The sequence below is a fragment of the Nanorana parkeri genome, unplaced genomic scaffold, assembly GCF_000935625.1.
Source record: "Nanorana parkeri isolate BGI_ZX_2015 unplaced genomic scaffold, ASM93562v1 scaffold55, whole genome shotgun sequence".
Taxonomy (NCBI): Eukaryota; Metazoa; Chordata; class Amphibia; order Anura; family Dicroglossidae; genus Nanorana; species Nanorana parkeri.
In genome coordinates this window covers 2,095,395-2,109,147 of record NW_017306323.1, presented here as the reverse complement: position 1 = coordinate 2,109,147, position 13,753 = coordinate 2,095,395, and the positions used below count along the sequence as shown (strand labels likewise).

Genomic DNA, 13,753 nt, shown 5'->3' with positions numbered 1-13,753 from the left:
TAAACCATCTTACAGAAAAACTAAAGAAATAACAAATAGTTAACTATAACAAGGTGTATGCCACCTCGTGGATCGCTGCCGTCTTGACTAATTTTACTGATGCCGGGAAGTATAGATTTTGCAGATTAAAAAAAAAAAATCCTTGAACTCTTTTGTCAGATGGTTTGGAGCTTTATTGACTTAAAAAAAGAAGCAGTGGACAGTAAGTAATACAGTCTTCAGAATGAATTACAACATTTACCCACAGGCTATGTACTGTAAGTAGGTTATTTGCAATTAGAAATTCAAAAACACAGACATGCATAATCACTAATAGCATTTAATACAGCCACAGTGCTTATGTTTTCTAATGCTATGATCGCACATGGAGGTTAAACATTTGTCAACAGTATGTAAATCCCAACGATTAAAGTGACGTTAAAGTGACATTTTTCCCTCCCCCCAATGTTAATGTCAGCACTTACCTAAAAGGTGCCCATACACTGTGCGGTTATCGCACGATAATCGCGGGAAATCCCACGATCGTACGATAATCGCAAAGTGTATGGAAGGCGTGCAACCGTTTTTACTGTACGGTCGCATGTCTTTTGTCTAAGGAGCATGCTAGAAAACCAGCCGAGAATCGTACGTTTTTTGGCTGGTTTTTAGCATGATCGTAAGATCAATGCCGCACGGGCCGGTGTGCGCACGCGCACACTGTCCGTTCAGAATTGTGGTCATTGGAAGCCCGCCCCTCAGGGGGGCGGGCTTGCGATGATCGCAAGTACGATCTGCCTGTCCAAGATGGGCAGATTGTACGTTTTTTTTAAATTACTTTACAACCATCGCAAGACTAAGGTCTTGCGATGGTTGTAAAGTGTACGGCCACCTTTAAATGATGTCTCTTAATCCAATCTTCCTCTTCTTTCCCGTCCTTTTCAGCCTTCTCTCCAGCGCTGCGGCATGCGGGTGCACGTGTTTATAGACTTACCTTGCGTCTCTCCTCTTCTCCCCGGCCAAAAATCCGAACTGCTTAGGCGGCTGCCCCGAGATGCTTTGCAACCGCCCGAGCAGTTTCGGATTTTCGGGCGGGAGCGCGCAGCGAAGACGGGGTAAGTTTAAACCGCAGTGAAAGCGGTTTAAACTTAAAAAAAAGAAAAAAAACTTTTTGCATATATCTACTGCTTGCTAGCAGTAGATATATGCAAAAAAATGGAGGGTTTAGAAACCCTTTAACTTCTCTTATTTGTTCCGTTATGATTTTTAAAATATACCACTTTAAAAACATTTTGGTATATCTGTGCAATGTCTGCAAAAATCAAAAATATTCATTGATCCTGACAGAAATTAAGTGAGCTGGCAGGTTTCTGTTCCAATTCCATGGACTACAGAACACCTCCCTGCTATATTATGGAACTGATGAGAGGGGGATGTGTTATGTATTCCTAAGGCTCTATTCACACATATTGGTTTTCCGCATGGTTTTTCGCACTGAAAACCACACAGAACGAAACCGCACAAACAAGAACATAAACGTGGATTCCACACGTTTGCGGCTATTACTATAGCCGGAATGTGCGGAATCCGCCGATAAAATCTAGCTTAGACTATTTTGCGGGACGCGCGTTTTTGTACCACGCAACTGCTGCAATAGTCTGAACAATGTACATTGCATTTTATGTTTAGCAAGGTTCCGTGCGTATTCATGCAGCCGAACACGCGTGGAAAACCGCTCATGTGTGAATGAATGAGCATTCTCTCCCTAGGGCAGGAAGTGTGTCACTAGCAGAAACACTAGGTAGAAATAAAAGAAACAACCACATCTAAGGACTTTTAAGTCACAATATATTACATTTTAATTCTTAAGTTTAGATACACTTTAAAGGCAGTAGTAAACTGCTGTGTGAAGAGTGCGTGTTTGCCATTATGTGCACACTTTCCTCACAGTGCACAGCCTTCTCCAGCGCTGTAGGATCAATCCTCAGTCCCCCGCCACCGTCATCTCATCATTGGGTGACCAACGGTGTTGTAATTCTTGCATAAGTGCACAAGAGTTACATTATACCTGGCATCAGGCCCATTCACATCATCTTAGAGATGTGTACATTGCATGGCGTGTGTGCTATACAGTGTACACAGAAAATTAAAAATTGCTGGGGAAGAGAGGAATAATTTTTTGAGCAGAACAGACTTTGCATGTCTGTTCTACCAAAAATCCCTACCGCCCAGTAATGTTTGTATATTTGTAACTTTACTTTAGGCTGACATTATAACATTTTTTCTGTGCTGTAATCTTTAAACTGTATTCAAAGTCACAAAGTTTTTTTTATTTAGTTTTTGATAGAGTGCAAAAGTGTTTAAATTCCTGTCTGGTTTGTTTTATCTATGTCCCAACTAGCATGATTCACCACCTCTATCTGTCCTGATGGCTATTGTCTCTGGTACAACTCCTCATTTTCAAGAGATTTCTGTTAGCTTTCTATTCTGTCTCTGGGGCAGGAAGCAGAGAAATTTCCCTAATGGGACATAAGAAAAAAAACTGACATGCTGCATCTCTAACTGTTAAAGTTTTTCTTTCAAAGTTAGTTTAATCCTATGATTGGTGCCCCACCTTTCTATTTGCAGGTGGCTTTATCACTTTGCATGTTTCTAAAGAGCCATCCACTCAGGCAGGCTCCAGGGAGAGGATTGCAGGCCAAGGTTATGATGCTGCCTGAGCCAACAGACACAGGCAGCCCAAGAGGACAACACACAAAGGGCATGCCTCCCCTCCTTCAAGGGAAGTGATGGACAGCCTTGCCTTTGGAGCTGCTGTCAATCTCTTCCCTTGGAGGAGGAACATGGATGGGTCTTGTCTTTGCTGTCCTTTCAAGCTGCCTGTGGGTTTTTGGTGCAGGCAGCATCCCCACATCAGACACACAGAGAGAAATTTATCAAAACTGAAGCAGACAAAATCTGGAGCAGCTGTGCACGGCAACCAATCAGATTCTTTCTTTCATTTTCAAATCTTAACTGAAGTGAAGAGAGGAGTGGATTGGTTATCCTGTGCAACTGCTCCAGATTTGGTCTGCTCCAGATTTGATAAATTCCCCTAACAGTATTTCAGTGCTGATGTAAACATGTTGGAGCCTCCTATTGCAATGGCCAGGGTTAGGCAAACTCTGGCCCTTCAGCTATGGTGAAAACATAAATACCATAATGCATCTGCCTCTGGGAGTCATGTCTGTGGCTGTCAAGAGTCTTGCAATGCCTAATGGGATTTGTGGTTGCACCACAGCTGGAGGGCCAGAGTTTGACTACCCTTGGCATAGACCAATGAACATTTCACAGGGTTGGGCAGCTTTTCAATCTGACAGGGAAATCTTAAATTACATAGAATTTGAGGTTGAATAAAGACATATGTCCATCAAGTCCAACCTATTGCGTGTATGCATTTATGGTTGAGCTGGTGTGCGCGTGTGTATGAGTCCATGTGTGATTTTGCTCTTAGCAGTACCTGTACCCCTGTATGTTATGGTCTCCAAGGAAATCATCCAAGAGTTTCTTGAATGTTTCCGCACTCTTAGCTGAAATCACTGCCTGTGGCAGTGAGTTCCAGACCTTAACCACTCTAACCGAGAAGAACCCCTTGCGCCCCATGTGCTGAAATTTTTTCTCCACCAATTTTTGGTGGTGGCCTCTAGTCTTTGTTATGGGGTTAACCGTAAAGAGTTTGTTAATAATGTTGCCATCACCATTGAACATTTTATACAAGAAAATCATGTCCACCCCTTAATCTCCTTACTTCCAAAGAGAACATATTTAATTTTAACAGTCTTGTTTCATAGCTCTGGTCCTCCAACTCTTTAATGAGTTTGGTTGCCCTCCGCTGGACTTTTTCCAGCTCAAGGACATCTTTTCTGAGCACTGGTTACCAAAACTGGACCGCATACTCCAGATGAGGCCGAACGAGTGATCTGTAAAGTGGCAAAATTATAGACTTGTCCCTGCAATACATTCCCTTCTTAATACAAGACAGGAATCTACTTGCTTTGTTTACAGCAGCCTGGCAATGCAAGCTATTCTTCAATCTGTGGTCTACAATGACCCCCAAATCTTTCTCTATTTCTGACTTCCCTAGTGGCATACCCATAATTGTATAGCCCATTTGCCTATTTTTAACTCCAAAGTGCATTACTTTGCATTTATCGACATTGAACTTCGTCTGCCATACTGTTGCCCACCCCCCTATTTTATCCAGGTCCTCCTGTAATGTTACAATGTCTAAGTCCGTGTCTATTACCCTCCCAATTTTTGTATCATCAGCAAATACTGAAACATGGCTATTCACTCCATCCCCAATATCATTAATAAACAGGTTGAAAAGCATGGGGCCCAGCACAGAACCCTGGGGCACGCCACTCATGACCGCAGCCCAGTCTGAAAAGGGGCCATTAATCGATACTCTTTGTACACGTTCCTGTAGCCAGTTTTCTATCCACATGCACACTATTTCATCTATGCCCATAGACCTTAGCTTGTATAACAAGCGTTTATGTGGCACTGTATCAAATGCTTTGGAAAAGTCCAGATACACTATGTCCACCGGCCTCCCTCCATCCAGATCTCTACTTACTCCTTCATAAAAGGTTAGCAGATTGGTCTGGCAAGAGCGATCCTTCCTAAATCCATGCTGGTTATCAGTTATTATACCATTATCCTGAACAAATTCCACTAAGTAGTCCTTAATCATTCACTCTAACAGTTTGCATACTATGGATGTCAGACTAACTGGTCTGTAGTTCTTAGGTTGGCATCTTGACCCTTTTTTGAATATAGGTACCACACTAGCCCTCCACCAGTCGCTTGGCACTCTACCAGTCATTATGGATTCCTTAAAAATGAGGAATAATGGTCTCGTTATAATCTGGTTGAGTTCTTTGAGTACCTTGGGGTGTAGATTATCAGGTCCAAATGCTTTATTTGCATTGAGTAGTTTAAATCTATGTTGTATCCCGGTTTCGGTCAACCACTGAGGTATATTTTCTGTTAAACTATGTGTTTTATCATGTAAATTAAACCGGTCTTTTATATAGATGTTTCTCCCCATTCAGAAACTGTTAATAGTAAAATATTTACTATCATCAGTTTCTGAATGAATGGGAAGCCTCTGTACTGAGTGCTTCCCATTCATTGAGTGCTGAGGCTGCAGAAAAAGAAATTGAGGATGCTGTGTCCTCAATTTCTTTTTATATTTTAAAAAGGTAAATTTCAGGGGTCTATTTAGACCCCAGATATTTCACCGTAGCCCCCAACAGTAAAAAAAATTATAAAAAAATAAAAATAAAGAATAAATAAAAATTTAAAAAAATTATTCTAAAAAAGTGAAATATATCCCCCCCACACACACACTTGTAGTATTAGACATGTGCATACCTATGAATTAATATCAGATGAAATGACCGAAAACTAAAAATGTTTTCATTTGTTTCATCAAACAAAACAAATTTTTAAGCTATTTTGAATTCAGCCATTGGCATGTTCTGGAGGCAGGGCGCATAACGTCATATAACACCACATGTGTTGGGTGCCGCCATCTTGGTGTATATCTAGGTATACACCAAGATGACAGCGCCTATATCGTCGTGTGATGTCACCTGAGATGGTGGCACGCATTCGCAGAACGCTCCAGTGGCCAACATGGCCGCCGCTCTCTCTCAAACAAATCATTATGTGCCCGAATACATTTTTCATATATTCGGGCATATGGTAATTCATAAATTTAACATGTAGTCTAGGTTTTGTGTTCTGTTTTTTTAATTTTACTTTTCTGCACTTAGTTGAAAAAAGGGTCTGCATGACATCCTGACACTTTAGTTTTATAGACTGTATTTTAGTTTGACATTTATTGTTTATCACTTGTTTTCCTTCTGTTTTATTTAATAAGAATACTTATATTGAGCCTACAAGTTTAATAGCTTTGGACAAAAGTTTAATTGTTATCATACTTTTTAATATGTTTCTTTGGGTCTTAACAAAATGGGAGTCTTTGAATGTTGCAGATATTGGAGAAATGTATGGCCACTGAGGGTGTGGTTACTGAGGGGTGTGGTCACTGAGGGGCACTGTAAAGCTTTCTCGCACACGGGGCTCCTAAAGGACTAAGGCCGGCCCTTTATGTCCTCCTGTTACCCTGAAGAGAACTATGGAAAAAAAGAAGGTTAGGCCATAGTTCTCTTTTAAATCTTAAAAAGTTAGTACCTGAACTATTAACAATACTTTACTTGTGCATCACCTGGCTGAATATGGTCCCTGTGTGTTGTAACCACTGCACCAAGCTTGTTCCCATGATAGACTATAATTTCAATACAAATTAGATAACTAAACTAAACATGAGATTGTAGTCTATCATAGGGGTGAGCTTGGAGCGGTGTCTACTTTACAACACACACAGGGACCATGGGGAACAATTATAGCCACCCTCCAGAAGGAAGGACAATGTCAGCATGATTTCAGAGATGATTTGAGGATCTACAGCCGAGTGATACACACATAAGATACATTTTTGTTAAGGGTTACTTGAATGTATTTGTAAGATTTAACTCCTGAGTGTAGGGTCACTTTAAAGTTACTTGTCACGAGAAAGAGGCACACAGTGGTGCCATGATAAGACATGTATTCCCGAGTAAGTGCAGGGGAGAAAATTGGAGGATGAGAATCTAAGATGAATAAAATGTGTTTTTGCTGGTATTTAAAAGGAATCATTAAGCCCTGGTTCACACCTAGGCGTATTGCATATGCGCGGTTGTCGCGCGTTTTTTTTACAGCGATTCGCGGTAAACAAAATTGCGCAACAGACGCGCGTTTCGGAGGGCTACTTGGCTGTATCCCAATGAAAACGCGCAACAAAAACGGCCCAAAGTAGTACATGTACCTTTTCAGGTGTGGGCCATTTTGTAGCGTGTTAGGGACGGGCTGAAATACGCCAAGGTGTGAACCAGACCCATTGAATACAATGGGATTTAGATGTTTGAGCGTTTTGTAGAGCGTTCGTCGAGTGTAGAACACGCTACAAAAAACATTCAGGTGTGAACGAGGGCTTATTGTAGTCTGTCAGTTTTATTGGTTTGGATGTGTTGCTGATATAAAAGTAAAGACTTCCGCAGTACTTGAACGCAGGCCTTAAAAGGAGAACTATGGGGTCAGTGTTTTTCCCCATAGTTCTCCTTGGGGTAACGGGAGGACACCAACTAGCGTCCTCCCGTTACCCTAAGCTCAGTATACCGTGAGCTACAGCTCGCGGTATACTGAGACGCCGCACCTGGAGCGGATCCCGACTTAGATGACGGGATCCGCCCAGCTGCGTGAGTGACAGCTGGCTCTGCCTATCTAGAGGCAGAGCCAGCTGTACCCGCCCCCTCCCCCGTCCGTTCCGCCAGTCAGCGCTGGCAGATCGGAGCGGGGAGAGGGGAATCCAGCCCCTCCCCCTGTCACGGCAGAGAGCCGTGACAGGATCGAGAGGTGAGGGAACCCGGTATGTGTTCCCTCACCTCCCGATCTACTGAGCCGACCTGTGACAGTCTCATTGTCACAGGTTGGCTTAGAACTATGAGGAGAGTGGAAATCACTCATGTCATAGTTCTCCTTTAACTCCCCGCTAAGTTTTTCCATATACACATTACAATGTATATTAAGTCCTTGCATACTGATGTGTTTTTTTGCAGGGAAATGGACAGATGTGAATAAAGCTGATCTTGGTCAATTGTTAGATTGAAGATATGAACAATGATAATCTTTGAACAATGATAATCTTTGAACAATGATATTCAACCGACTCCACCTACATATTTTTCCAATATGCCAATACTATGAAATGTTACCAGATGAATCCCTTTTTTGAAAATGTTTTTTTATTACTAAGGAGCAAAGATTCTGTCAAGGTGACAACTGTTATCAAATAGGCAGAAAGATCATTGTCATAATTAATTTTAAGAAGCTAACTAAAAAATAGATATGATTGGTTGGTAGTGTGCTTCTTACATATTAAAGTAATAGCTACTTGAATATATTAAAGAGAAGTAACCCATAGAAAATAATTTATTGTCAGTTTACAGATATTTGTTTTAGTTAGTCCAAAGAAAGACGCTTTCTAATTGGTTACTGTGGGAATTGGATAAGAGTGCTCTTTGCTAAAAGAGAACTATGGGGTTAGTGTTTTTCCCCATGGGGTTAGTGTTTTTCCCCATAGTTATTTTTAGGTTTTACGGGAGGACATATACTAACCTCCTCCCATGACCCAAAGATCAGTATATTGCGGGCTAATGCCTGCAGTATGCTGAGAGCGCAGCACCTGGGACAGATCCCGACAATACTGGAGAGATCCACCCAGCTACAAGAGTGACAGCTGGCTCTGTCTATCTAGAGCTAGAGCCAGCTGTGCCTGCCCCCTCCCCCATTCGTTCCTCACTCAGCGATGGAGGATTGGAGAGGGTAGGGGGGAATCCCTGCGGTGAGCGGTGACTGACAGTCAACGCTCACTGCTTGCACTCTATCAGGAAGTGATAGATCGATAGAGCTGACCTGTGACAGCTGGTTTGTCACATTTCGACTCTTACTATAAGGATGAGTGGAAATCACTCACCTCATAGTTCTCCTTTAATGTATAAAGACGTCAACAGAAAACTTTTACAAATAGGTGTGTGCTAACATGTAGGGGTTGATTTACTAACCTTATAAACACGCCACAAACAAGTACACACCTCAGTAGTGTGTTCCCGCCCGGCATGATCTATTGGTGGAATCTAGACACCTTTGTAGTGTGTACACACCCAGCAGGTGTGTTGTGCAAAGCACTTCAAAGCCCTGCATGAATTGCAAGGTGATGTTGTGTAAATTAGCTCTACGTTGTGTTGCTTGCATTGATGAATGCAGGAATGTAAATGCATGAGCTAACCATTTTTGTCTAAACTGTGAAGCAGCATTATATATGCATCATGTGCATGGTTTTTCCATATATGGCATTAGTGGAAATATGCTTTTAGAGACTTGCATGCCGCTATTAGAGCGGCATGTAGCCTATGGTGCATGCTACGTGACGCGCACGTACGTAAATACATAAAAACGCACCATAACGGCGTGAAAATGTGACACTTTGCTCGTGTTTGGTTGATAAATACGTTTTGCTGTGTAAAAATGCATGGTGCGTGTGTGTGTGTTTAGGTTAGTAAATCACCCCCATTATATTCTGGCTACTTTGCACCATATACTCTGAGCTATTACAAATATAATGGCCTCACATATCATGGGTTTTCCCCAATTACTATTGTAACACCCTGCACAGTAGAATTATTAGCTATTGAGATGCAATGGGATATTGACTTGTAAGGAATATAATTTAATGATAAAAAAGCTAATCCACAGAATGTTTTAAGATACAGTAAATGAACACCCTAGAATGATTTGGGAAATGTTATATTGTTAGAGCAGCACTAGTGCGTAGTAATTGCTACAATCTCTGTTATAAGATGTTATAATTATAGGCCAAAAAGCATTTTCTAACAAGCTTGCAGCTATAATCAATCATTATTTTTGTAAATATAAAAATATCAGTAAAAAAAATACTGGAATAAAAATGCTTACTGTAAATATAAAATCCCTGGTTTCATTACACAGCTACTAAGTTCAAAATATACAAGCAAAATACACATTTCAAAATAATGTTAGAGTACCTCCTGCAAGGATCCGTTCTTCAAGGTCAGCCATTTCTTTCTTGTATGCTTTCATGGCAGCCTCCTTAAAGCTGGGACGGATGCGTTTCTTCTTTGGGACTTCCACAACTTTTTCTGGTATATTTTTGTTTTCGTAGTCATTTTCTGCCTCGTTATAGACTATTTCACATTCAGGCTCTAAAACATCCTCAGTGACCAAGTCATCAAACGGGGTATCATAATCATCAGTTTGTAGACTTGCAAACTCTGCATCATATAAACTGTTTTCATACTCTTGATAATCTTCCATCTGCTCTAAATTCTCATTTGTATTGGTTCGGTTTTCAAGTTTGGCAAGAACTTGTTCCATCACCTCTACATAATCACCTCCATTCTCATTACCAGCCGCTGACTCACTATAATCAATATCATCATCAGCTTTGTAATAATAAGGTTCTGTATAGACATCAGAGTCAAGAGTTGTGCTGGATTCATTAGCTGAAGACTGAGACAAAGTCCGAAATCTGCCCATAAACGAAGAACCACTTTCATCATAACCACTTAAACTCTGAGTGCTTTTATTCCAAACAACTTCCAGAGCTGATTTTGCCCTCTGGAGAGTAGAGCCAAACTTAGGAAAGCTGAAGGGCTTATCTGAGAGATCAATGCTTAATCGACTGTGCCAGGATTTTGGTGGAGCATCTTCTGAGTCATCGCTTGGCAACTCACTCTGGCTGTGATACATCATTGGCATTCTCGTTTGGTTCTGGTAAATGTCATTGGCATTTGTTTCAATATAGGAATCATACTCACTAGTCCACTGATTTTGTGCTGCAGTGCATATTTCTGGGCAAGATGGGGAATTGCTATCAAGTGTGTAGTTGAAGTTTTCTGTATTGTATTGAAGATCTGTACTTTGGCACTTTTCATAGTTGTTTGCATAAATTTCCATCTGTTGATTTGAAGGGCAGTTGACATTATAGTCAAAGGCATGTTGTGTAGATGTGTCAAGACCAGAATCAGTTCCTTGTTCTAAATGGTGCCATTCCTTCCAAGGAGACAAATCACCATGTAGTGAAAGTTGAGAATCACTGTAGTGGCTACGATCTCCGGAAGCACAAAGTATTCCATTGCTTACACCACTGTCAACAGTTTCAGTATTCTCTATTTCATTTCCTTCATGGTAAGGTTCTGCATCAGTACCAAATGCTTGTTCTTGAGAGCTTGCATACCAGGTTGATGAACTGTCATCAGGTCTTCTTTGCCATAGTTCCCTATCGGAAGAGGACAGCAAAGAACTGCCATTGGTTCTAACAAAATATTGGTTTTCTGAAAAGTCTTCAGAGTAGGACTGACATAACTTTGAAAAATCTGATTCAGAACGACTTAGTTTGGGTGTAGAAAAATCAGTTTGTGAATGCCACAAAGGAGTTGAATCACTGTAATATACTTTACTTTTCTCTAAGCTATCAGATACTGGTGACTGAAAATTAAGATCTCCATAGTCATCTTTGCTTTTATAAGTGGCATCAGCCGTTCTGTGAGGTTTTTTATTGTGTGATGTTTGGCCACTCTTTTTGCTCCCCGTTGACTTCATCTGACCTTCTGATTTGGAAATCATTGCATAACTATTCCTGTTGATATCAGGTTCTATTTCCTTGTCACTGTCTTCCTGACATTCCCATTCATCATGGTTAATCTTTGGCTCCATGGCAGAAAATTTCATATCCATACTCTCATAAGTCTGAGAAGAAGGTAGTACCTTTTCTTTTTTACCTTTCAATTCATGTGAAAGAAGATCTGTAGAAACTCCTATTCCAGTTCCCTTTAGTTTGTAACATTTTTTTAAAACTAAATCTCTGTCTTGCTGTGTACCAAAATAGACAAGAATTGGTCGAGGCTTTGCATTGGGACAGTCTCTTTGATGTCCTATTCTATGTGCAAGTTCAATTTTCATGCTGTTTTGGGCATCCGCAAATCCCATTTTCTCAACTAAAATTTTATAAACAACATTTTCACAAACCTCTCCTTTCTCTTCAGGCACATTTAAAAACCTAAGACTGACTTTACTACTGTGGTGGCCTAACTGTTTAATATAGTCATGGATATCTCGAGTTTCCCTTCTTGACTGTACAAATCCCGTTCTCAGCTGTTCGATTTCACTTTGTACAACTTCAACACTACTAGAAATTTCATCAATTGATTGCTTTAGAGAGTTCACATGTCCTCTTAATTCTGAAAGCTCAGTTTCAATTTGACTTATACCTTGCAGTTCTTTGAAGATCATTTCCATCACATCATGGGTCTGACTTATGCATCCTGTTGAACTAAAGCCAGGTTCAAGCGTACTGCTTTTCTGCTGACGGACTGTTCGGTCTAAGGACTTGCTCCTCAACCCCCATGTTTTTTTCCATGTGCTTACTTCTGAATCAGAAGAAACACACTCTTGACTCTTTTTCCATTTTCTAAGTTTACGTAGAGCACCCATTTTTAGACTATGTAAGGTACGTTCCCCATCAGAACTTCCATCAGATGGAGCTAAACTGCTCATACTTTTCCTGTTTCGCCTTACTGGCATGGTGTGGGATGCGTATTCCTTGGGTGTACTGCCAGCCCTTGTTTCACTTAGAGATTCAGAGTATGAGCTATCAAGAGAAGATACTTCTTGAAATGCATCCTCGTTATTATTGCCAGCTAGAATAATATTCTTTTGCAGACCATTGGCAATTGCTACCCGATAACTGAGGGTTGGAGAAAGTGAGAATTCCTTCTTCACAGTATCTTCTTCAGTTGATAAATTGCATGAAGAAGAGCACTTGGCAATTTTTTTAGCTGTGCTTTTTATAGTAGTTGAGATGTTGGGATTTTTGTATAGGCCAAATTGGGAAATATCCTGTTTGCTCGGACTCTCTTTCTTTTTTGTAGGATTCCCCAATTTCTTTGTAAACATTCCTTTGCAAAGCTTATATATATAAGAGAAAATCAGGCTCTTCAATAGGGCAGAAACCATCAGGGGAAATGTATATTAACCTATATTTGCAAAAAAAAGTAACACTGGCTCCTGAGAAAGGTTTGTACATCCACAGCATGCACAGCTGTAGCACAAAAAATTGCACGAATTACAAAGATTGTCCTGTGGAAGGACCACAATGTCTGTAGGCTGGCACTCCACTTCTCATGACTCCTGGATGTTTCTACAATGAAGGGAATTATAGTATCATTGCTAGGTAATTAGAACATATAAATACTTGATAATGAAGGCAGAATGCAAGCAATGCATGCAAGAGGAATTGGGTCATAGGGTAAATTCTACCTAGCTGTTTGTCACAAAACATGGATTCTTAAAGCCCAAATCCAGCCATACTTTTTTTTTTATTTGTTTTCAACGGGGAAGGAGTAAAATGTATGTCAACTTTTCATTGCTGTCTGTGTCCCCATATGACAGATTTTACTATTTAAAAAGGGATCAGTCAGGACAGGAAAGGTGGAAAAATATCCTTACTTCCTGTGTGTTAGGTATCAGGCAGACCAGGTAATAAAGGAAAATTGCCCCCGAATTTACTGCTTGCTTGGCAGGTGTCAGACATACCAACATATAAGCACAAATTCTGATTAATCTATTTGCTTGGTGTCAGACAAAACAGGAATTCAGGGTATCCCCTCACTTCCTGTCTAGTTAATAGGTTTTAGACAGAACAGAAAGGAAAATGGGACATGTATAGTACACTGATAGAGATTGAGAGTCTTCTATCAGTGGCTAGGATTTTATTGCTGTCTGTTTTTCCCTGAGGGAAATTTGTTCTCTCTCCCTATTCTGGTGATAGGTGTCAGACAGCACAGGAAGAGAATAGACATTTCTTGGGGGATATTTGGCTGGATGTGGGCTACAAAGTTGGTTGCACAAACATGATCATGATCTTTTTTATAATGCAGTAATGTTTACTAAAACATTTAAATATTTATCCAGCCTTTTTAATAAGGTAGGGAAACATGCAGGGGGGGGGCAGTAAATCCCTAAAATATGTTCAGCATGATGAGGTGGGCCACTAAGGGTAAATACACTATAGGTGTGATTACCATTTAAGCAA

The 13,753-nt window shown here is 40.6% G+C and overlaps 1 protein-coding gene across 1 annotated transcript in view; it reads right to left on the bottom strand.

Annotated features, from left to right (window-relative positions):
• The window catches only part of UNC13C (unc-13 homolog C), a 173,902-nt gene extending 161,287 nt beyond the window's left edge, over nucleotides 1–12,615 (bottom strand). The window contains exon 1 of the mRNA XM_018575981.1: nucleotides 9,687–12,615. Coding sequence (XP_018431483.1) covers nucleotides 9,687–12,615 — 2,929 coding nt within the window. The remainder of the gene's footprint in view (nucleotides 1–9,686) is intronic.
• Nucleotides 12,616–13,753: the final 1,138 nt, after the last annotated feature.